We start from the raw sequence: 24173 nt of genomic DNA on the forward strand, positions 1-24173 counted from the left end.
TCCACAACGCACGGACAGGTCGAGCATTTATAGGTCATCCACCAAACTCCTGTGGTCGGCCGGTTTCCTTTGGCTTTTTATGGAGCTTTAAAGAACTAAGCTGTGTTGGGATTGGCATCCCACAGGTCCCATGATACCCGTCACAAATCCTTTGGTAGCAGGCGTTTGTAACGTTGCTTCGAGCTGGGAGGGATGATCAGAAAATAAACTGTGGGTCCTGGTGTGACACAGGCTCCGAGTGTAGCTAGCTCTAGCCACCAAGCTCTTATTAATAGAAGGTAGGAGACGCTACAAAAGCTTTAGAGTCAGTTTTTTAATTCCTAGCAGGTGGAAATGGTGAAACACAATCTGATGGGTGTTTTTCACATATTCACCCAACACCCCTACAGTACACACATGTAAAAGGATGAAGATATCGTCAGCAATTCACACTTTTGACATTGCATTTATACAGAGCCAATTAACAACATGAACAACACAAATCAACCAATTTCTCACGTTCATCTTAATGACGACTAGTTTTAGCATCTGCTTTATGATTTATGACCGTTTCCTGGTTCACGCTGTCTTCTTAAAAGTCTCACTCCCTTTGCAAAATTTTGGATAACTGCCAAGATTTATTTTATAGTTGTTGGGCTGAAAAAAATGATCCCTGCCTGAAAAAGTACTGTAGTGTTTAGGAAACTATTTGGTGCATTACCACCACCTAGTGGCCGTGTTAGCAGATTGTTACTACCGGGTGAAGAAGAAAAGCTTTCATTAAAGCTGCTTTCCGGAGATTTCCTCTTTCAGAAATTATGTATGATTTGTCAGAAATCCGTAAAAGTGATTATCTTATCATGTACTGTGATATAATATAAGCAATACATCTTTTTTTTTTTTGTCAAGCACGTTCCCTGCCCGGCAAAGCTCCGTGCAATAGGAAACTGAGCGCCGACCAGAGCTAACCAATAGAGTTAGACTGCCGCTTAGACGCTTCACATTTAAGGAATACCTCGGCTGATACAGAGTTGATTAACTTTTCATGGACAAGAAAGTCTCTAAAATATAAATATATAAAAACACAACATGACATGAGAATAATACTCGTAAAACAATGTGTTTTAGCTCTGTTTGTCGGCTCCAGAAGCACATTTATAAACAGAAACGTGAAGTCGCCATCTTAAAAATACAAAGGAACAGCGTTTTTGTGTGATACGCTTGTTAGCCACTAGATGGTGCCATTAGACAAGAGAAATACTCAATATAAAATCTGCATCTGTTGATCCCCTTCAGCAACAAACGCACCAGGAACCTTGCAGTGCAGCTTTTCAAATTAAGAGCAATAAGTTTCACCAATTACATACAAAATTCATCTCACTTCAGAGTGCACCAACTAATCAAATATATTATGGTCACTTGTCCATTTTCACCTTAATAAACTATAAATGTCTGTTTTAAATAAATAACCTTTTTGTTGGCAGTTATTATGTTTGATTCTTGAAAGCAGAGGTGTCTAAAGTGAGGCCAATGGGCCATTTGTGGTTCTCGGAGTAATGTCCAGTGGCCCCGAACTAGCCTGGCAAGCCAGAATAAATAACTATATTATTTAATCTGGCAATGCTCCTTTGACTGTTCTTGTACGTGGGATGGGTCTTTCAAATAGTCTTTTAAATGATCTCTGCATGCTATTGGACAATGTGACTCACCGCAACGGATGTCTGCAAACGGGCAGTCCGCTGTTGAAACAGGCGAAAATACATCCTTTTTCTTAATAAAGGACTTAAATACATCTTTCTGCTCCTGATTCTAATAAAGCCCAATTCCAAAAAGTTCAGAATTGATGTAAAAGCCGTTTCAAACCAGCTGTCACCATCTCTTTCCACTCCGTGGCATCATCCCGCCCTCGAGATGAATAGAGGGCCCTGATTGGCCCACAAAGTGGATAGAGAACAGAGGTTCCAATAGCGTTCCTAGACTAAACTTTGCAAAGCAAGAATTTGGTCTAGTTCACTAGGCTAGCCCTAAACTGCATTTCCAATCTTTGACCTGCCATCATAAACATGATTTTGCATTTTTGTAAAAAATAAATAAATAATTTTTTTTACTGTATATGTATTTTGTTTATTTAAATCTCATTCATTTATTTGACAAAGTTTATACAATTTTTTAACGCATCTTATTTATTTATTTATTTATTTTTAACTGATTTTACTAATATTTCCAAATTCTTACAAACTACAAAAATGCCAGTGATAAAAAAAATGGGCAGGTGGCACGACCATAAAAGCAGCGAAGAGCTGCTATGGAAGTACAGATCAGACTTACTCCATAACAAATGTAAATTATTATTGCCTAATAAATTCTATTTACTAGGTATCACTGGGATAAGATAGTCCATGTTTTCCCCAATTCTTTTTGAACATTTACCTCGACCAAAGTGTTAAGTTACACTTTGCATGCAGCATCATTCACATTCAAGCACACATGGAGAATCCATGTATCATTTGTTCTATTTTCAATGGAAAACACTCTGGATTATAAACCGCCCTGGAAAAGTTCACTGAATATAAATTTAATCAACATTTTACATGAGGAAGATTGTCACATGACTTCTACACACGCACCAAAAAAATTAACGTTTGCTACTGCTAAATTCTTGCTACTCTTGCTAGCTTGCTATGAGTCCTAAACCACGTCATTAACGGGTGACATAAAAAGTGTAAAAACACAATTTCCCCTCTTGTATTATCACTTATCTTGGATAAATGTTGATGTGTAGCATCCGTCAGCTGAGAACGAGATGTTTACGCGATTCAAGTACCCGGATGGTACCTGGAAGGAACGTAGCACTTGCAGTTTTCACCCACAGACTGAAGACTGAAGTAACAAAACTCACCTTTCAGCTTTTTTTAATCACAAAATTAAAACATAATTTCACGTCTAGTTAGCGAAGTGCGATTCCTGCCCAGTGGGTGATCCTGACTCAGGGACACTTAGTGTTGAGGATAACTACGTCGGTACCTGTCCACGTAAACATGACACATGAAATAGTACAATCAAATTAGGTCCTGCAGCCCGTATTTTTTTTGTCACATTTTTGATCCCAGACTAAAATAAAAATATAAAAAAAAACAAGACATGTTTTTGGTTTTAGTATCCGTTAAAAAAAAAAACATTTAGCAAAAAACAAATAACTTTTTCATTTTAGAAATTTTTTCCCCCATCAAAACAGAACAACTGAGACACAGATTGTAGGGTCACCTTGTTTGTGACATTTTATAAGTCAGTTGAGGAAATAAGCTGGTGGATCTCAGATAGTGGCAATATGAAGAGCTGGATTAGAGCCAGACTCACTTTGAGTGGTTTCCTGAGAACACACACCGTAGCTTATTAAGGAAGAAACTGCATCAGCATAAATGTGAGTGAAAAGGAGACCAAGCTGCCACCTGGGGAAGAAATGCAAAGTGGAGGGCAAAGATTTCAAAGCGTTACGGGATTTAAAGAATAAAATCTACTAACAGTCTGATTTAAAATAGGGTTTTTTGTGTCTGAGATGCAGAAGGTACCGTTTTAGTCCCGTGGTGGTAAAACGGAGAGATAAAACGGCCGGATTGTTAGAAAGTGAGCATTACATCACAAAGTCTTCCCGAGGACTGATTTAGAATCCGCTCGGTGAAAATCATTGGTTTTATTCAGAGTGTCGCTACGCCCAAGAACCGATAATCAACGGGACGGGTAAGGATGAGCGTACAGAGGAGAGGAAGGAGATAATGGAGGCATTGGGACAGCAGAATGGGGGCTCTGTTGTGGGGGGACACAGCTTCATTTCTCTGTGTTGCGTAATGATCCTGGACTGTCACCACACAAAAAGCAGGCACACAAAGATCAGTAGACATGCAGATGGGGGCTGGGGGGGGATTTTATGGACCGAGGAGCCCAAAAGGAGCACACTGTGATGTTGTAGCTGTCTGTTTTAACCATCTCTTCACAGCCATTTCCAGGACTATTCAGCAGGGTTTTTGTTTTTAAGGTTGTCCACCCATCCCAGGATTTGACAGATGCTGAGTCATGGGCAGTTGTTTTCAGTAATCACAACTATTTTACAGGAGAACAGGATTAGAGGCCGTAGTTTGTGGCAGAGTTGCTCAATTTAGACATTAATAAAACTCGTAAAAGTACAACTCATACCACCAAAACTATTTAAATCAGTCAGTGTAAACAGCCACGTCAGTTAATTAGATATATGGTCAAATCTGTCTTTAAGTTTGGGCCCGAACAATCATAAAAACAATATAACCCACTAAAACTTAGCTTAAAAAAAAACTGTTACAATCTGATTAGTGAGCAAACATCAATAAAAGTAATGATGGCAGAATGAGGGCAAAACACAATGGCAGTATATTAATTGGGTAAAAAAAAACAAAAACAAAACACGGCCATTATTTTCAGTAAAACCCAATTTGCTCGGTTACACCCAGCAATGTTTTCCTACAATGTTGAAATTCTAAACATTGAAAAATCCTGAATCGACTCATATCTATCTGTAAAGACTGTTTTGACATCAGGGCTCCTGTAGTGGCAAAGGGATGTTTACATTTTAATCAGGTGATCAATCTGGTCAACTAGAAAATGAGGTTTAATTATTCAGTGTGTATGTGTTCCAGACAATCTGAAATCTGAATTGAGGACAAACTGGATATTTTTCTTACCCTAAACACACCTGACATTTGGTCTTTTATGGTAGTTTTGAATGAATTTAGTGTTTAACAACAAGTCATTTATGCCTCATTTTGACCACCAATAAACAGCAACCTAAATCTGTGCTTTCATAGATGAATTACATGTTTTTAGATTGTGTTTTCAGGGAGTAATCATATTAAATTATTACAAAATTTTGTAGTCCTCGTGTGTAAAACAGAAACAGAACCACAAGGGAACATTTTTCTGTAACACCGTGCTATGAAGTCGCACACAAAATAAAACTTCATTGTCCATCACACACTGCCAGTGTGTTTTGCCTTCATTCTGCCACCTCTACTTGTCTTGACTTTAGGAAAATGCCATCAAACTCATGAATTTAGTCTTCAGGAGGGACGAGGTGACAAAATAAAATGGTGGTTGCTTTAGAAAACATAATAAAATTGGTATTATGGTCTAATTTGGTCTGTTAGATTATTTTAATGAGTGTTTGGAGCTGAGGTAGAAATAAATTTGCACATCTCTGTTAGCGGTTTGAGGAAAGGATAATGATGATGGTGATGAGAGTAACCAGATTCCTGTCTGCATCGGTCATTGTTTATTATTATTTTTCCAAACAAAAAAAGGAGACTCTTCTCTTTATCCCCCTCTGGTGGTGAATGCTTGTCACGACAAGTTTAGTCTGTTTTTATTTGTTTTAAATCACATTAAGAGAAACAAGTCGTTTATTTTTAGATAATCACTCAGCACATTGGGCTAAATTATATTTAGGATTGTTTTATTTACCAAATGTCTTCATTTGTTTGGAGTTTGTGCATCATTTTCACCAGCATGAATCAAAATCTGCTGTTTGAGTTATAATCAGTCACTCTAACAACATCGTGGCTACACATTTAAAAGCAAACCCATACGTTACAACCTGTAGATGTGCACTAATGCGTTTGAACCGTGTGTCATCCTGCAGATCTGAAGCGAGAGGCCAGTATCTGCCACATGCTCAAACACCCCCACATCGTGGAGCTGCTGGAGACCTACAGCTCTGACGGCATGCTCTACATGGTCTTTGAATTGTAAGTTATGTTTTGGTTTGTCGCTGAAAGGTGAAGGTGAACCAAAATCACCTTTTCTAGTAAAAACGCTGATCAGAAACACATCCTGTCATCCCAACCAACACACAAAACTAGAAATGCAAAGCCAGAGAGCAGGCTAATTTTATCAGGCGTTAACAGATGGCTGAGGTTGGTAATTTCACACTCCGATACAAGTTCTGCAAACTGCCTGGCGTCAGCCGCAGCAGAATTAATGGTGCACTTGAGAAAAACACAGTACAGCGAGGAAGGTAAGGAGATTCATGGTGCATCTTTAAACGGTCACTAGTCTCCTTTAGTAGACCGTTTTCTAAGCTGATGATGACATCACATCATTACATCATTGGAAACGTCAAGATTTAATATGAAATGTGCAAAAAAAAAATACGATAACCCTGAGATCTTTTTGATGTTTTATGAATTGTTCCATGTGTTTGATCTTTTATTTGTAATTAGTTAAAAGACGAGTTAAACTGTTGTCGTCTCTGATTTAATTCTCCTCTTTCACAGCATGGATGGAGCAGATTTGTGCTTCGAAATAGTCAAGAGAGCCGATGCGGGGTTTGTTTACAGCGAGGCTGTGGCCAGGTAGGACACACAGTTTATGAAATATTAAAGCCCTAAAAGTGTGGATGCCCTAAATAAGCTCCCCTGTGTCTGTTTGCTGTCCATCTAGTCACTACATGAGGCAGATTCTGGAGGCTCTGAGGTACTGCCATGACAACAATGTGATTCATCGCGATGTAAAGGTGAGACATAACCACTGCACAGGAGTACAACCTCAGGGTATCCGCGGGTCCTTAAAAAGTCTTAAAAAGTCTTAAATTAGCTTTTCCAAATTTAAGGCCTTAAAAATCCTTAAAAATGACAAATAATCCTTAAATACAGTTTCCAGAGGTCTTAAATGACCAAAGACCCAATAAACAAAATTCTTTTATTTCTATAAAATTTTCGTGAATTTCTAGTTAGTGTTCAGCATTTTTGTGTATGATGTTGCCGTAAACGGAACCATACACGTTCAGTTGGTTGTGAAAGGGGGATATTTTTAGATGAGCACATTAACTGGTTAAGCTAGTGGGAGCTTGCGCCATGGGGAAGGGCAAGTTTAATGGTAACTGGATGGCTAATCCCATGATTGCGGCGTGGTTAGCACCGGTTCCAGGCAATAGCTGGAAATTATAGCTTAAATGATAAATGACCCGCACTTGTATAGCGTCTGTCAGAGTAAGGACTCCAAAGCGCTTTACACTACAGTGTATCATCGATCCATTCACACACACATTCACACACTGATGGTGATGAGCTACGATGTAGAGGCGAGGCTGCCGAGCACTGGCGCCACCGGTCCCTCCGACCACCACCAGCAGGCAAGGTGGGTTAAGTGTCTTGCCCAAGGACACAACAGCAGAATTCTCTGTCCGGAGCTGGAATCGAATCTGCAACCTTCCGATTACTGGACAAACCGCTCAACCTGTTGAGCCACTGCTGCCCTGCTTAAATAGCTTAAATTTGGTCAAAGTGGCCTTAAAAAAGGTCTTAAAAAGTCTTAAATTTGGCTTCCTTAAACCTGCAGATACCCTGAACCTCAACAGAAGGGTTTTCCACCAGAGGATGATGGTGGCGATAGACCTCGTTCTTTTGAAAAACAGTCAGGAGCTGACAGATGTGATGTTCTGATCTGGGTTTCCCATGACCAGAACATCACGTCACTTAGGACGTCCCTTCTACTAAATGTTTGATGCTCTATCATTAAAGTCTACAGAGGATCACAGTCTAGGCAGACAGTTTAGCTACACAGATGCTGTAATTCCTTCAAACTGCTGTTTAAATACCACCAGTAGGTTTTACATCGCCCGTTTCAACAGTCTGAACACTACGGATTAGGGGCACTGAAAAGAAAAACAATCCTGACCAATCTCAGAAAAAGGTCAGAGTTTCTTCACCTTTTCTTTTCTTTTCTTTTCTTTTAGTGGCCTTAATCTTCTTCCATAATCCCCGGTCACAACTAAAACAGGACTTTAATGCATGATCTATAAACACCTGCTGGTGACAATAAAAATCACCATTATACCGTTATAAATGGTAATCAAACGGTGTCAGTGATGATGAAGACGGCTTTATGCGGTACCAAAATAGAACGAGTTGGTGCTAAGAAGGTGGAAAATACTCGGGATGCACCGAAATGAAGCGTCTCGGCCAAAACACAGAAACAAATAATTTTCATCATTAGAACCACAGCTATGATGTATTAACTGAACTAAAATTACGGCACTGAAATAAATCAATTACAAAACTATTAAAATATTCATTCGGCACATAACAATGCACAATATAAATTAAACTTCAAAATAAAATGTTTCACTCTACTCCATTCATGTGTACATTAATTAATAATAAGCTTATAAGTGAAAGTCCTGCTGAGAAGCACTGTAAAATTAAACATGTTCTCAAATAAAAACAATGCCAAGCGCCTTTTAAATGTTTCTGTGTAGGACTACTGCTGCTTTGTTACGCAAGTCTGTTCCTCTTCTCATCAAAGACACGAGCTACAGCACAAACGTCTCACTGTGAGTGCTTGGATTCGGAGAGTAGCAGCATGGACATGATGTTGTTTTGTGCGTGTTGCAGCTCCATGTTTCCATAAAAATCATTTTTGTTCACTAATTCAGAAGTTTCTAAGCTATTAAAATCATAATCTCTGGTTTTTCGGACTCTGAGTACGCCGCCATGTTGGATTTCTGTTTAATAAATGCGTGTACCTCATTGGCCTAAAACGATCATGTGAGAGCCGCATCACTTTCTCATTACGCTCAAAACAAACTAGTCCCGAATTAAAACAACGATCGTAGTAATACAACATTACTAAAAATGGAAAATCATTACTTTTGAAATTAGTACGAATGTTCTTTTTTTATGAATCAAGAAGCAAGTTGCCACATGAGGGCAAAGCGAGATGAAACAAAAACGAGGTTCACCGAATGTCCTATTTCGGCCATTTTGTTTCAATGATTAAGGACTTTCGGTTGAAAATCAAAAATGCGGGTTTCGGTCATTTTCGACTGAAAAATTTCGGTGGGTCAAATTTTTTATGCATCCCTAGAAAATTCCCAAAATGGATTCAGTAACTTTAAAAATGCTAGTTACCATAGAAACCGTGTCATACTTATAATATAGGGATGTCCCAATACAGCTTTTTCATTTCCGATACGATACCAATTCAGTATTGACCAGTACCAATATCAATCTGATACGATATCGGCACAAATCAAACATACTTTTACCTGTATTTTAGTGTGGAATGTATCAAAGGCTTGATCAGGTGATATTACTCAATCGGAGAACAAGATCCAGTAACGGTAAGTATGAAAATAATGACAACCTTAATGTTAATGCAAAAATGTGAACCTTAATGGGCCGCTTATATTGGAGATTTTTGATTCAGTCCAATATAATCCGATAGTGTTTCATATCGGAACGGGACATCCCTACTTATTCATTTTGAAATACGATCAGTCTCTCCTGAGTCGCACATGCGTGCTGAACATACCATCACCTGCATTAGCCGCAAACCGAAAACACAGAAAAACCATTGGGCCGAAAAGCCAGTCTCTTCTATATCACAGGGAAAATTGGTATACATGGCCCTGCCCACCTTGGCTTGGAACCGCCCACAGGAAGAGGAGAGAAAGTGCTTCTCGACTATTGGAACCATTCGCAACTCTACAACATGGTGGGACACCTTCAGGCTTGTGGTTATTTGTGGAGATAACACATCAACGTTGCATTTTTTTTAACCCAAGAGCAAACGGAGGCAGTGGAAGACTCAGGGTGCTGTTAGCCAATCAAAAGCACAAGACGTTTGCATATCACGAATGTTGATGAGTAAGACTCCAAATCCTGTCGTTTTCCAGCCCACTCCTTCAACAAACTTCTTCTGAAACAGGAGCACCAGAGCTTTTGTCCACAGAAAACAATAGATACTAGAGATCACAGCAGATTTAATAAAAAATGAGTGAATGAGATCTTTGAAACCAGAAGATAAAAAGAAACAAACTTCTTAGAATTAATGTGATCCCTCGTTTATCGCGGTAGATGCGTTCCAGACCTGGCCGCGATAGGTGAAAATCCGCAAAGTAGGAACACCATATTTACAGTATTTATTTAACAGGTACGTATTCAGTATTCAGACTTTTAAAACCCTCCCTTTACAATTTTTACTTGTTTTTTTATAGTTTTATTACAAAAAGTGCATTTTATGATGAAATTGATGAAAAAAACAGGAATTTCTTGATATTTCGCATAGAAAAATAACGCGAATTGCAAATTTCCCTTGAATAAGGCTTCAAAGAAAAAATCTGCGAAGTCGTGAATCCTCGATAAATGAACCGCGAAGTAGCGAGGGATCACTGTATATTTATAGATATAACACATTATGATGTTGCTTTTCCCTTCATCGTAATGATTTTCTGCAGATCGGTGGCAGCTAAGAGCCAAAAACAGATTGTTTACTAGACAACTCCTCTGTTGTCAAATAAAAAAATGTAAGTCAATTTCACTTAAACATTCGAGTTTAGACGGGAACCTCAGAATGCAGCAGGAACTGCAACAAATGTAGCTGAATTCAGTTTTCTTAATGTTTAGTCCATCCTACGTCCGGGATTCTTGCTTTTGGTGTTGGTGCACACCTGAGAAGCCCAACAGACTTCACTGTTGAGCAGTCGATTGCAGCGTAGTCATTCCTGCACGGTGGAGGTTGGAGTTGACAACACTGAAGCTGGTACTGGGTGTGAGTGAAGGGTTGTGGATAACTTGCGCCGATAAAGCCAGTGGCACAGATGTCCGTCTGTTATCAATTGTAGAGCTGTTTGACGTTGCATCATTAAGGAAAGGTAGACGGGTGCCCAGACGGTGTCCGAGTACTCGCAGAGCCGTTTTGCGCACTGATCCAGACAGCAGGAAGTACATGACAGGATCGAGGCAGCTGTTGAAGGCTGAGAATAACAGCATGATCTCGTTGGTATGGTCCACGATCCTTAATGTGGAACAGGACTTAAAGTAGTCGAGTTGGGTGAGGATGTAGAACGGGCGGAAGGCGTGGTAGGGTACGAAACAGATGGTGAACAGAAACAGGACAAAGAAGGACTTCTTGGCGGTCCGTTTATATTTCTGTGCATTTGGAAGGTCTGGCTTGTTCTTGGACAAATAAAGCAGCTTAGAGGCAATTCTGACATAAGAAACCACGAGGAGAATGAAGATGAACCAGAACAGCAGCACCACCATAAGGTTGAAGTAGGCTGTCCAGTTCGTTATTTTCTTGTATTGGAAGCATTTGCCACTGGACGCTTCCTTGTTTGGTGTTGAGATCAGCGCCAACGCTCCCGTCAGTGACGCTGCCCACAGAGCTCCACAGGCCACCCAGCTCCAAGGTTGTCTACGCCCCAACAACCTCAACCTCATACCCCTCCGTTCTCGGCCTCTCCCCCTCATCCTCAAGTATCTGTCCAGGCTGATGAACCCCAGCAACACTATACTGATGTACATGTTCATGTAGAAGGTGGTTCCCACTAATTTGCAGGTCACGCGTCCCAGCACCCAATTGTCTTTATTTAGATGGTAGAACACCCTAAAGGGCAAACACGCCAGCAGGATCAGATCAGCCACGGCGCAGTTGATGAGGAACACCCGCACGGAGTTTCGGCGCGAGTGTAGAGACAGGAAGACCCACAGAGCGAACAGGTTCCCCACCAGCCCGAAAATGAAGACGAAGGAGTAGAAGGCTGCCAGCGGCAGGCGTAGAGGCGAACCGTCCAGCTCGCATGTTTGATTCGAAGGGCCGACATCAGTGAACGAAGCGTTCCACATAGAAGCAGAAGTGGCTGAAACAAAACTGGGCGAAAATTTAGAGAACACTGAGGTCAGAGTGGTTGGGGGGGAGGCAGTTGAAAGGAAAATGGTCATTGTGTTAGTGGTTGAAGTTTGCTCCGCTCTGCAAAGACAGAAATGCAAAATCAGCTTAACACATGCACACTCAAGGAAAAAACAATTGCATGGAGCTTTGAGAGTAAAACCACTGTAAAGTGTTTAGAGCAGGTGAGTAAGACGTGGACCACGGACGTAAAGGGCAGTCTTTATGAGGGTTGTAGTCATTTGTAATGACATTAGGAAGGGAAAGCACCCCTAATGTGGGAACATTTTTAGGTAACTCCACATTAAAAGCTTAGAACGTACCCCACCATGGCTGTATGAGGGATGTCTGTTTAGGGTTAAACATGACTTCTGTCAAACTGGCAGTCCGATAAAGTGGATGTTTGTATAAAGGCAGAACACTCACCTCTAAAGATTTGGGGTATCTACAGCAGTGGTATAAGTGTGCTAGAAGTTCTTCAGTTTCCCCCATCAAACGTAGACTCCTTTCAAATAGAATACCGCTCCAGTTTCCCTCGGTCTGAACCGTCTTCACCTGCAGTCGTTCATGTGGTCCCTTTCATATCTCGATGCATTAATATAAAATTATTTTTCCCTCATCCTGTCACACATGTGATAGTTTCTTCTGTCTCTCTCCTTCGCTCTTGCTGCGTCTCTTATCTTGCAAAGCCTCAGCTGGTTTGTCCACGCCCCTCCAGATCCACTTTTACGAGAAGCGGAAAGGGCAGGAAGTGAAACCCACCACCACTTTGTGGCTCAACACTCTAAAAAAGTTTAAACTCATAGAACCGAGCATGATGAAGCCATTTTTGATTTAAGGAGCTTGTGAACAAAACGGGTAAATGATCGCCAAGAAACACACTTTTATAGGTTGAGCCAAATTTATCTTTCATACAACTTATTAAAAATCTGAATTTTGGTGCACAACCTTCCAACCTAACCCCACGTTATTTCTTAACATAATATATATTTTAATAAACGCAAGAATTCAAGTTAGGCTCTTTGAGGAATTCATATAAACTGCATTTGTTTTACTCTTTTTATTTATTTTTATTCATTTTAGTTCTAAATGTTCCCTACATTCAGTCTACATCAGCACAAATCTTCATTCTGCTTTGAGTGAAATAAATATTTATCCTGTTTTCATCAATGCATATTAACACAGAGGAGACGGCAGTTTCCTCTCCATTGCGGCTTCATATTAGTCGTGTGGTCACAGTTGCTCAAGTTCTTTAGTCAGAGTGAGACTGAGGCGTTCTAATCAGCTTTTGAACACAGGACCGTGCAACTTTGCACACAGTGAGAAAACCCATGCCCTGCACAAAATGCAAACGTAGAGGAACCTGTTGATTTGTGCAGAACGGCTGTCTGCAGGTTTGAATTTAAGAGATCGTCCCCGTATTTAACGTGCACTTTGATCTGCTTTTCTTCCCCTGCAGCCTCACTGCGTGCTTCTGGCCTCAAAAGAGAACTCTGCTCCAGTCAAGCTGGGTGGATTCGGTGTGGCCATACAGCTGGGAGAGTCCGGTTTAGTAGCTGGAGGTACGGGCGCACACTCGTAAAAAAAACAAACAAACAAAAGCAATTATTTACTTAACTTGGTCTGTATGTAATTATTGAAGCTTTTTGTGTTCTAGTGGTGGTTTTGTGAGGGGATAACGTTCAGGCGGCCTTGGTTAATTAGCTTTGGCGGACTGGTGCAAACATACAAGTAAAGTAATAGAAAAATAGGATGCATCAAAAAAAGATTGTATGGTTATTTGGTGTTCAGAAGTCCTACAGCAGAGGGTAGGACGTTGTTTATGTGGCATGAGGTTTTGTACCGAGTGGACTTGAACCTCACGCCTGAGGGGAGTGGTCTAAACAGTCCATGACCAGGACGAGACCTGCACGCCTCAGAGCTCTGGAGGCATGCAGCTTGTGGATCAATGGGAGGCTACAACCGATCGCCTTTTCCGCTGAAAGCACACGCTGCAGGCCTGTCCCTGGCAGTTTCCCCAGCAAACCACACAGCGATGGAGGAAGTGAGGATAGACTCAATGGTGGGCGTGTAGAACTGGACCACCATCATGGTTGGCATCCTCAGTTTCCTCAGCTGAAGCCAATTAGTGCAGGGGAAACTAATAAATACACCTGAAAACAATCGTTCCCTTTAATTAACCTTCTTGTAGTATTGTTAGAGTAACGTAGGGTTAAGTTAGGTAAACCCCGGTTCTTTGATAACAGAGTGAGGTGTTTCACTATGGGAATCGCCCTGGCGTGACCAACTACGGAAGCTCCACTGACATCACGTCTGTCCCTGACAGACCAGTTGTGCCGTGCCCAGGCTCCGCCCACCCAGTATATCCACGGCCGACCAACCCCTCCTACTCATTAGTAAGGTTTCTTACCGTTAATGCAAGAAGGGAATTGTTGGTGAAACACATCACTCTGGTATCAAAGAACCGGGGTTTACATAACGTAACCCTATGTTCTGTTTCTAAATCCGTTCGGTGATTTTTTACGTTTCTTTACCGTTTCAGGTAGGTGTAATTAATGTTTTCTTTACGGAAGGTGAAAATTATTGCATCAGAAGTTAAAAAAAATTACATAGTCGACAAAAATAGGAGTAAAATTAAAGCAAATTGGACGACTAAATTGTGACAAGATTTAAGAAGAATTTTAGTCAGAATGGAAATTTTTCCCGAAATTAACACTGGTACGAGCTTTAGGATGCACACGCTGAAGAGATTTGAGAGAAAACCGTGGGCCCTATAGCAACAACAGACACATCGAGAAAAATTAGACAAAAAAAACCCACAGTTCTGTGCATCGTTTGTATATGTAGTCCAATTATTAATTACCATAACCCTAACAATACAAAATACAGTAGTGTGAAAACAACATAAACAAAATGCTAGTTTAAACTTTTAAAGTATAACTTTCTGTCAACTGCTAAACTTTAATAAAAGATTTGATAACACTTTAAAATAAGGTTCCCTTTACTAACGTTACTTGATGCATTATTAAGCATTAATAAACAAAGGATCCCTCTATTAACTTCCACGATATTAACTACGAATTGTCCTTAAGGTTAGGACAAAGACGTGAGGGGTGTTTTGCTTAATAATGCATTACTTAATATTAACGTTTATATAAAGCAGTTGTTACTTTAATAGTATATTAATGCTTAATAATGCGCCAAGTTACATAACTAAAGGGACCCTTATTTTAAAGTGTTACCAAAGAACTTTAATGTAGGAAGGGATAAAAGAAATAAGGTAAGAATAAAGAAAAATGGGCAAATTAGTTATAAAACCTTAAAATATCGATTTTCAAGCTTCATTATTCTGCCCTTCTTACCCTCATGATGATGCTAATTTTAGTTAAAGTTGTTCATTTAATTTGACTAAATAGAAAATAATCCACTTGAGTAAATCTTTACTGTTTATAAATGTAATTCCATATAAATTAAGTTAACTTTTAATTAAATTTAAAGGTTTTGAGTTATAATGTTGCCCAACCCAATCCAGTAGATTAATCCGTTAAAAACTACTGTTGTTACAATTAAGGAATGGTTTCATAATATCTTTGTTTCCAACTTGATTTCATTCACTGGTTTACAAAATTCAAACAACCTTTTCTTTCAAGGCCGTGCTCAAAAAAGCATCAACTCCCTCTGAAATGGGGTTAAAATTATAAAAAGAACACCCTCAGACGCACGTAAAGCTGAAACATGTCCTTTAAACACGCAACAATCAAACAAAGCTGCTTGTTCTTCTCGAAGCGGTTCCTCCTTTTGGAGAGCTAAGAATAAGTTCTGCTCGTGACATTTGTTGCCATCCACTCACTTGTTTCCTTTCAGCAGTAACACCCCTGGCTGAGCAGCCAATCGGAGCAATCTCACCGAAGGGTCCAGTTTGACAACAAACATCCAACAGCCTCAGTCATCCATGCATACACAAAAAACCACGGACAGCAAATGTTCATGCACTCCTGATAGTTTCCTCATTTCTTTATGCCATGTTTTTGTAAATAATGACAGTTTTGCCTCTGAATAAATAGTTTTCTGATATATTAGAATATCAGAATATACTAAGGTTAGGTGATTAAAGGAATTATTCAACCGTCGGCCATCGTTTTTTATTAGCGACGGGACATTGCAAACTTCCACATCAAATCAGCAATCTTTTTTGCGACACTTGTTCTATGTACATATACATATTACACATTTTTTGAAAACAATGATGAATTGCAAATCTTTAAATCTGTGGTCAGAGATGCGAGGGTTGCATGTTTCTTCAACCTGGTGTCTTGGAGCAAAGGGAATCCCAAGGTGTTGATCAGCAGCATTGTTTCTCCTGCTTTACCTACAGCCTCCTTTCACTCTGATGGGCATTACCCCCCCCCCCCCCCCCCAACTTATTTTGTGGACTAAGTCAGTAAGGTTAGATCTAGCATCTCTAATTCAGCTTTATCTCTGTTCCGACCCAAACCCGGCCCGTCATTCTAGATAGTTTTGCTCCTGTTTCTGCCTGAGCTAACCAAACGAGTTAACTCTATGAAGACCTCTGCATGCCCCCTTGACATCTTACTAATCTTTGTTTAAGAATGCTTTTCAGTCCATCGGCTCCAGCGTGCTCTCTGTAATTAACGCTTCTCTGGTTTCTGGTCAGGTCCCCCTTTTAGAATGCTGTAATTCACTCTCCTCCTAAAAATCCCAGTCTTGACCCCTCTCTCCATAGCAGCTTCAGACCCATCTCTAAACTTCCGTTCATCTCCAAGATCTTGGAAAAGGTTGTGGCTAAACATCTAACAGCTGTTCTTAATGAACTGAACACCTATGATTGCTTACAGTCAGGTTTGCGTAGAGCTCATTCTACTGAAACAGCTCTTCTTAGGGTCTCTAATGACCTTCTGACCCACAGTGATGCAGAGGACTTTTCTGTTCTGGTCCTGCTGGACATCTCCAAGTTTTGGTCCTCCACCACATCCCTCACCCATGGTGTCCCACAAGGCTCTGTGCTGGGGCCTCTATTCTTCCTCCTCTATCTGCTTCCTCTTCAGCACGTCCTGAGTTCCTTTAAAGGAATCTGCCACCATCTTTATGCAGATGACATCCAACTTTTATAAATTAGTGTAAAATCCTCGACCCTCTCTTGCAGAGATGAGGGTTGAGCAGAAATGTTTAGTAACTCTGTAAAGGTGGTTTGATTTTCTGATACTTAAAATAGGTTGTAGTTTATTTAATTGCAACCTGTTATATATTATCGCAGTTTACTGTCATTTGTCCAGTCGTTCAAAAAAGCTTTACGATGTGAAAAAAATGTAAATAAAACAAAGTGTGTGTGTATGCAAGTGTGCTCAAGGAGGGGGTGTTGTGCGACAAAGGGAGGCCCAGTGGAGAAGATTTGGAAATCATTGATATACTAATGTTTAATATAACAAGTAAAACATATTAAAAATTGAACTTTATCCAGGTGAACCAAGGTTTGTTAAAGGGGAGGCTGTGGTTCATTACAAAGTATCTTTTTATATATATTTTTCCTTTTTGTTCTCCAAGTTGTTTAGGACTTTCTCATTACTTCCTACAAAGTACAAATACTAGAAAACGGAGTGGTTTTTCCTGGAAACAAAGTTGTCCAATATTAGTTTCAGCAGTCCAAGAGCGATGTCTAGGTGTTACTTCCAACGTTTGTTCTGGTAGCCATAATAAATGATAAAATACCAGTGAACCGAATTTCATTTGTTTTATAATCCAACCATTTAACAGAATCACAAATTAAAGTTGTTGTAATTTCACGCTCTACGGACCCTGATGCCAGGCTGTTACTAGTTTCATTTCCACTCTCAGTTCCTCTTGGTGGCTAATATACAAACTAATCTCCTCAGGTCGTGTTGGCACGCCTCACTTCATGGCCCCCGAGGTGGTGAAGAGGGAGCCGTACGGCAAGCCCGTGGACGTTTGGGGGTGTGGAGTCATCCTCTTCATCCTCCTCTCTGGTTGCCTGCCCTTCTATGGCACCAAGGAGCGCTTGTTCGAGGCCATCATTAAGGGGAAATACAAGGTGGTGGTGATCAAACCATTTCTCTCATTCGCTGCACTTCATTTTGTCGCTAGCTTAGACTCAGGAGAGCTTTGTACAATTCTACAAAAGTGCTGATCTTTGTGCAGATGAATCCGCGCCAGTGGGCCCACATTTCAGAGAGCGCCAAGGACCTGGTGAGACGCATGCTGATGCTAGACCCCGCAGAGAGGATCACCGTCTACGAGGCCCTGAACCACCCCTGGCTGAAGGTTAGAGATGAGTCGCAGCCACCTTTACCCCAGCTGGCTCAAAGCCACAGCTTTGCTTTCTCATCTGTCACACTACACCCCACATCCCCTGGTTTGTGATAAGCACATTGATGTTTCCGACTTCTCCACCTGCAGGAGAGGGACAGGTACGCCTACAAGATCCACCTGCCTGAAACGGTGGAGCAGCTGAGGAAGTTCAACGCCAGGAGGAAGCTGAAGGTTAGCCGCCCTGTGACAGATTCTGTGGTCTCTTTTTAACGTTTGGTCATTTGGTTTTGAGGCGTTTCCTCCAAACATGTCTAAAAACACACGTGTGTTTTCCAGGGTGCAGTGCTGGCTGCTGTTTCCAGCCACAAGTTTAACTCCTACTACGGGGATCCTCCTGAGGAGCTCCACGACTTCTCGGATGACCCAACCTCCTCAGGTAACCCTCAGCTTCCCATCAGGTGAAGAAAACACCCCGAAAGGTTTTGACAACACATTATTATTAAGCCTTTTATTCAGACATCATGATGTAATTTCAGCGATTAAAGAGTTTTCAGGTTCGGTTCCCGTTGGAGACGGCCGTCTGTGTCGGATTTCCTCTGTTACGATGAAGACAGATGTTGCTCAACGACCTGACTTCTCTGTCTCATCTGTAAACTTTCACTTCCTACGATAAGGACGCTGCTGCTGCTGCTGGCTCTTATCGGCCGCGTGTTTCAGCGCAGCTGCGAGCCGTTCTGCTGCAGACAGAACTTTGAAAGCACCAGCGGTTCTGCTGACACAAGCACGCCGCTGCAGCCGTGCTTCCTGGTGACTGGCTGATTTCTGCAGCCTCAGGCGTCCAGACATACCTCGTTGTAGATCCTTCCTCTGACTCTTCTGTATTTTCGGCCCCTTCCTCTCTAAATCTGAGGTGTTGAGCTCTGTTTGCAGCAACCTTCCTCTAATCTCAGCCTCTCTCTTTCTGTGGTGTTTTTTTTCTGCTCTGCTGTCTCTAGGACTGCTAGCTGCTGAAAGTACGTATCCCCATCCCCACTCATTGTTATATTTTTGTATGATCTCATCATTACATCACTTGCTTTGTAGCTGCGTTTTTCTTCTTTTCTTCCCCTTTGTGTTGAATGATGATGATGATCCTTCTGTCATTGTTCCCCTTTGAGAAATGATTCAATCCCAGAGCTGCCCTTTGACCTTTAGAGAGCACCTCGTTGGTTAGCTGTACTTGCTAGTTTTCAGAGGAAACCACATCAGATTGATGCACGTCAGCGGGTTTGACTCCCTTTAAAAGCAGCTTGTTCTCTTGGTGCTTTCAGCTCAGAGGCCTAAATAAATATTTACAAGTGGAAGTTTTCATCATCGAGGGCACTGATGGCTTTTAATAACGGGTCTGAATCGTCCTTTTTCCAGACTGGAACGTGAATAAAAACCTGATTTTAAGTTTGAGTGCACAGATTTGAGTATAATTGGGTTCTCATTCTTTGTTCTGGATCAGATATACACAAACATCTACACTAGTATTTAAATCGACTAGGGATGCTCGATGTTGGCTTTTTTTTACCGATATCTGATATCGTCTGCTTCCTTATTTACGATACCGATATAAACCAGTACGGCATATGCTGGGTCCTTTTTCATATTTTAAATCATTTTCTTGAGCCAATATGTGCTAAAATGACCCTTTACAGGGTTAATGAAACGTCACTCAGACCCCCAACGCCCTCTGTGGCCAGAATATTGCACTTGCAACTTCAGAGTGGCCGCCACCTGTGGATGTAGGTGAAGGTGACTGACGCACCACCAAAGGCAACTGGTTCCAAAGTGCAGTTGCCAACACAGAGAATGCACTGTCCCCCCATGACCTGCACTTAGTGCATGGAACGATCAACAGCTCCCTGCCGGCTGAGCTACGGGTCCGCGAGGGGGCATGTCTATGCAAAAGGTTGCCAAGATATGCTGGAGCAGTTCCGTGTAAGGCCTTGTATGCCAGTACCAAGACCTTGAATGTTGCCCTGTATTGTACAGGCGGCCAATGAAGGGATGCCAACACAGGGGTGATATGTTCCCTGCGCCTAGTGCCTGTCACGAACATAGCGGCTGAGTTTTGTACTAACTGCAAGCGTGCTACCGCACCCTGACTAAGGCCGGTGACAGGCATGTGTGACAGTCGCTAAATGTACTTTGGACAGCAGGGGCTTAATTCTGGCTAGACGGCGTAAGTTAAAAAAACACGATCGCACAACCTGGTTGATTTGCGCATCAAATTTAAGGGCTGAGTCCAGTTGCACTCCCAAATTTCGGATGGTGGTCTTCATGTTGGATGCTAAAGGGCCCAGATTCACAGCATCGCATGGGTGTGTAGGCATGCCAGGGCTAAGTACAATCAATTCAGTCTTAGCGTCATTCAGATGTAAAACGTTTGTAGCCATCCAGGAGCGCACATCCTCTAACCCCCAAATTCCACTACCTCCGCTCCGGTCCGCCCCCACCTTCCGCAGCCGCTCGCTTCCGAACTCAATTTTTACTGCTACCCGCTCTACAACGGCTCCGCTCCGGTGCGGAGACCTGAGGTGGGCAAACAAGCATGCGCGGGATTTTCGAGATCTTGCGATACAGTCCGAGCAATAAACGCGGAAGTTAGATCCAAACACCCGTTGTGTGGGAGAAGCATCGAAATGAACTGTTTAATCTGCCTATCATTTGTGTTGAGAGATCAGCAGTGTTTGGATCAACAAAGTGTGACTACTTTGATAGTGGAAACTGTATTTATGGCTTACTTTTGTGCATTTAAAGTTCAGCCGCCATTGATAGTTGTTAAAAGTTGTTAAACCTGTGCATATGAAACAAAAAACGCATTTTGTTTATCGATTTATTGTGAAAAACGGAAGTTGTGCTTGCTCCTTTTCCTGTTGGGCGGTTGTGATTTCTGTCCATTTACTGCGGAGGTGCTCCGGCGTCCGGCGAAAATAGGATCGATTCTATTTTTGCCGGACGCCGGAACAGAGGGCGGCGCACGGCGCCGCACTGCCGGAGCACAGCCACAGTAGTGGAATTGCTCTGATTGACTACAACGGGACCGATTTTGCTCCGGCGTTCATGTCGGAGCGGAGCGGAGGTAGTGGAATTTGGGGGTAAGGCATCTACAAGCTTTGATATTGACCCATCGACACCCTGCTGAAGGGGGAGGTAGATCTGACAGTCGTCAGCATAAAAATGAAAACGCTTGCCGAACCGCCGAAGAAGATTCCCCAACGGTAGAAAGTAGATGGCAAAAAGAAGCGGACCCAGTACAGACCCCTGTGGCACACCCCACTTGAGCCTCGCCCAGGTCGAGGAGGTTTCACCTACACTGACACAAAAACTCCTATCGGATAAGTAGGAGTGTAGCCATTGTAGGGTTACTGAAGTAATACAGCAAACATTTAATCACAACCAACTCATCAGACCAGTCGGCACTTAGCTGCCACCTTTTTCACAGCTCCCAAGTTTGCAGGTATATCCGTACATCTACAAGGGCTTTCCCACGGGAAACGAGCAGCTGCAGTCGATCATCAGCGAAGAGTTTAAAAGCCTCATCAAGTTAAAAGGCCTTTGAGGAAAGAAAATCCATAATGAATTCAAACCCATCTACCCAATCGTTGCTTTTAAAAGTTACGTATCCGTGATGAGCGGATGCTAATTTAGCCAAAATGGCTCTCAGAAATCCCTCGTTCCCCTCCAGTAAAACAAAGCAGGTTGCGAGATGAGACGTGACTCCATCACTGCTTCGAAGACAGGAAGTTCACCCCGCAGCACCGCTCTCACTCTTTAGAGTCTGGAAACGTTCAAGCAAGATTCGCGTTTCATTTTGTCCTACAGTTCATCCACATTCCCCTCACACATGTCTACTCTCGTCTCACATCCACACACATTTTTAATTCACATCTCTTGCGTCAATTACCCATAATCCATCTTTCACACACTGACTTTCTGAAGTGACTTTCCTCTGACGTTCTGTTGATGCTGTTTCTCTGGTTTTGCTGCATGTTTGGGCGATGCAGCAGGTACTCAGGGTTAAATAGTTCTCTCTCTGTGTGTGTGTGTGTGTGTTGTGACTGTGTGTGTGTTATTTCTCCTTTTGTTTTGCCTGTTTATGGTTGTGTTTCTGTGGATAAGTTCAGTGTTTGTGTTTCACGTAGTGGTTGCTTGATGTGCTCATGACTGTTTTTGTGGTCGAGGTTCGGTTTAGTTTAGCATGAAACTGATCTCCGTGTGTGTGTGTGTGTGTGTGTGTGTGTGTGTGTGTGTGTACAGGGGCAGTATCACAGGTTTTGGACAGCCTTGAGGAGATTCATGCATTGACGGACTGCAGTGAGAAGGACATGGACTTTCTGCACAGTGTCTTCCAGGACCAGCACCTGCACACCCTGTTAGATGTGCGTTGGCTTCATCTGGAACACCAAAACTATGCATTAGGTGTCAGGACTAAACATAAGTAAATCATGATGGTTTCTTTGGCCTAATCAGGTGTTTGTTGGTGGTTTTTTCTTTCAGCTTTATGATAAAATCAACACCAGGTCGTCTCCTCAGATCAGGAATCCTCCAAGTGATGGAGTGCAAAGAGCCAAAGAGGTGAGGAAACGTCTCAAAGTGTCACAATGACCCCGTTTTGAGGAAGGAGCAGAGAGTTGAAATCCTCATGAATCTTGGCTTTGCGTCACACCAATGAAAGCAGGTTATAATGTTTTTTGTCTGTGGTCATAACATCAAGCTGACCTCTTAGAAAAACATAAATGGCAAAAACTCACTGATCTTTATAGACCCCTACACATACTGCGCATTCATTACTTGACACGTTACAATATGGCTGAGATCACAATGTTTTTGAGATTTGACCAGAATAGCTTTAATGCGATAATCTCTCAACATAAAATAATCTGGGCGAAATGCTAGGCCTTCTGTTCATTTATTAACACTTAGCTTAATGTTTTTGTCATTTTATAGCAGACCTGCCCACCTGTGCTCTGGTTTTCTCCGTGTCTGGTTCGATGTGTAGTCCCGGACTTATTTTTACACAAAACCAAAAATAAGTGCTTTCTTGGTATCAAAATGCTTCATTAAAATTCACGGACATCACATGTGAAATCCGTGACACAAAACAAGCAGAATTAGAAAATAGCATTTTTAGCCCCATTGACTAGCATCCCTTTTTCCGTTCTTCCGGGGACCCGTGGTCCGGAAGTAGATGGGCGTGACTTAGGCTCCCTATTGAGTATGTTAATAAAACAAGCTCATTGGTCATATCTGGCTTCTGATTGGCTGGGAGACTTTTGACAGGATCATCTTCCATTAATCCAAGAGCCAAGTTTAGGTCCTCCACCACCTCTCTTACCCATGGTGTCCCACAAGGTTCTGTGCTGGGGCCTCTGCTTTTCTTCCTCTATCTGCTTCCTCTTCAGCACATCCTGAGCTCCTTCAAAGGAATCTCCTACCATCTTTATGCAGATGACATCCAGCTGTACATCTCCTTTAAGCCCCATATGTCTAAGCTGCAGCTGTTACACACCTGCTTAGACTCTATCAGAACCTGGGTGGCTGGGAGCTTTCTACAGCTGAATGAAGATAAGACTGAGATCCTCATCTGTGCCCCAGACAAGCTGGTTCCCAAAGTCAGAGACTCTCTTGGTCAGCTTGCTTCCCACACCAAACCTTCTGTCAGGAATCTTGGTGTGACCTTTGACCCAGCTCTCACCCTGGATTCTCGTGTCAGTTCTCTTGTTCGCTCTTCCTTCTTCCATCTCAGGAACTTTGCTAAACTGAGTCCCATTCTGTCCCGCTCTGAACTTGAGACAGTTCTCCACACCTTCATCTCCTCACTCTTAGACTACTGTAACTCTCTTTTCACGTGTCTGAGCAGAACCTCCCTGAACCGTCTACAGGTGGTTCAGAATGCCTGTGCTCGGCTTCTGACCAAGTCCTCCAAACACACCCACATCACCCCGCTTCTCCTCCAGCTTCACTGGCTGCCAGTCAACTTCAGAGTTCATTTCAAGATCCTGGTTCTGGTCTATAGGGCCTTACATGGACAAGCACCATCATACATTGGTGATCTTCTTAGTCCCTACACCCCCAGCAGGTCCTTGAGGTCCAGTGACCAAAGCCTACTGGTTGTGCAGCACCAGGCTAAAGACCAAAGGTGACAGATAATTTGCTGCTGTGGCCCCCAGACTCTGGAACTCTCT

The 24173-nt window shown here is 42.1% G+C and overlaps 2 protein-coding genes across 19 annotated transcripts in view; one reads left to right on the forward strand and one right to left on the reverse strand.

Moving 5' to 3' along the window:
* Positions 1–24173, forward strand: part of LOC107381072 (peripheral plasma membrane protein CASK) — a 66516-nt gene that overhangs the window by 23181 nt on the left and 19162 nt on the right. For 7 of the 18 annotated variants that reach the window (XM_054743442.2, XM_015952567.3, XM_015952568.3 and 4 more), the window contains exons 3-13: positions 5645–5750; positions 6279–6356; positions 6445–6517; positions 13133–13235; positions 17565–17743; positions 17848–17970; positions 18106–18189; positions 18295–18394; positions 18954–18970; positions 22242–22367; positions 22486–22563. In XM_054743442.2, coding sequence (XP_054599417.1) covers positions 5645–5750; positions 6279–6356; positions 6445–6517; positions 13133–13235; positions 17565–17743; positions 17848–17970; positions 18106–18189; positions 18295–18394; positions 18954–18970; positions 22242–22367; positions 22486–22563 — 1067 coding nt within the window. Of the gene's footprint in view, positions 1–5644; positions 5751–6278; positions 6357–6444; positions 6518–13132; positions 13236–17564; positions 17744–17847; positions 17971–18105; positions 18190–18294; positions 18395–18953; positions 18972–22241; positions 22368–22485; positions 22564–24173 lie in introns of all 18 variants that reach the window. The other 11 variants (XM_015952565.3, XM_054743443.2, XM_015952574.3 and 8 more) reach the window with 5 other exon arrangements.
* LOC107381074 (probable G-protein coupled receptor 34) lies at positions 10333–12239 on the reverse strand. The gene is made up of 2 exons (XM_015952579.3): positions 12100–12239; positions 10333–11754 (listed from the first exon to the last, which is right to left on the reverse strand). Exon 2 carries the CDS (start codon positions 11724–11726, stop codon positions 10473–10475), a length of 1254 nt encoding a protein of 417 aa, XP_015808065.3. The 5' UTR covers positions 11727–11754; positions 12100–12239; the 3' UTR covers positions 10333–10472.

The sequence above is a fragment of the Nothobranchius furzeri genome, chromosome 14, assembly GCF_043380555.1.
Source record: "Nothobranchius furzeri strain GRZ-AD chromosome 14, NfurGRZ-RIMD1, whole genome shotgun sequence".
Lineage (NCBI taxonomy): Eukaryota > Metazoa > Chordata > Actinopteri > Cyprinodontiformes > Nothobranchiidae > Nothobranchius > Nothobranchius furzeri.

Bases quoted from the DNA above. Each gene is read 5' to 3' on its own strand.
- LOC107381074 (XM_015952579.3), bottom strand. From the start codon at position 11,726: ATGACCATTTTCCTTTCAACTGCCTCCCCCCCAACCACTCTGACCTCA.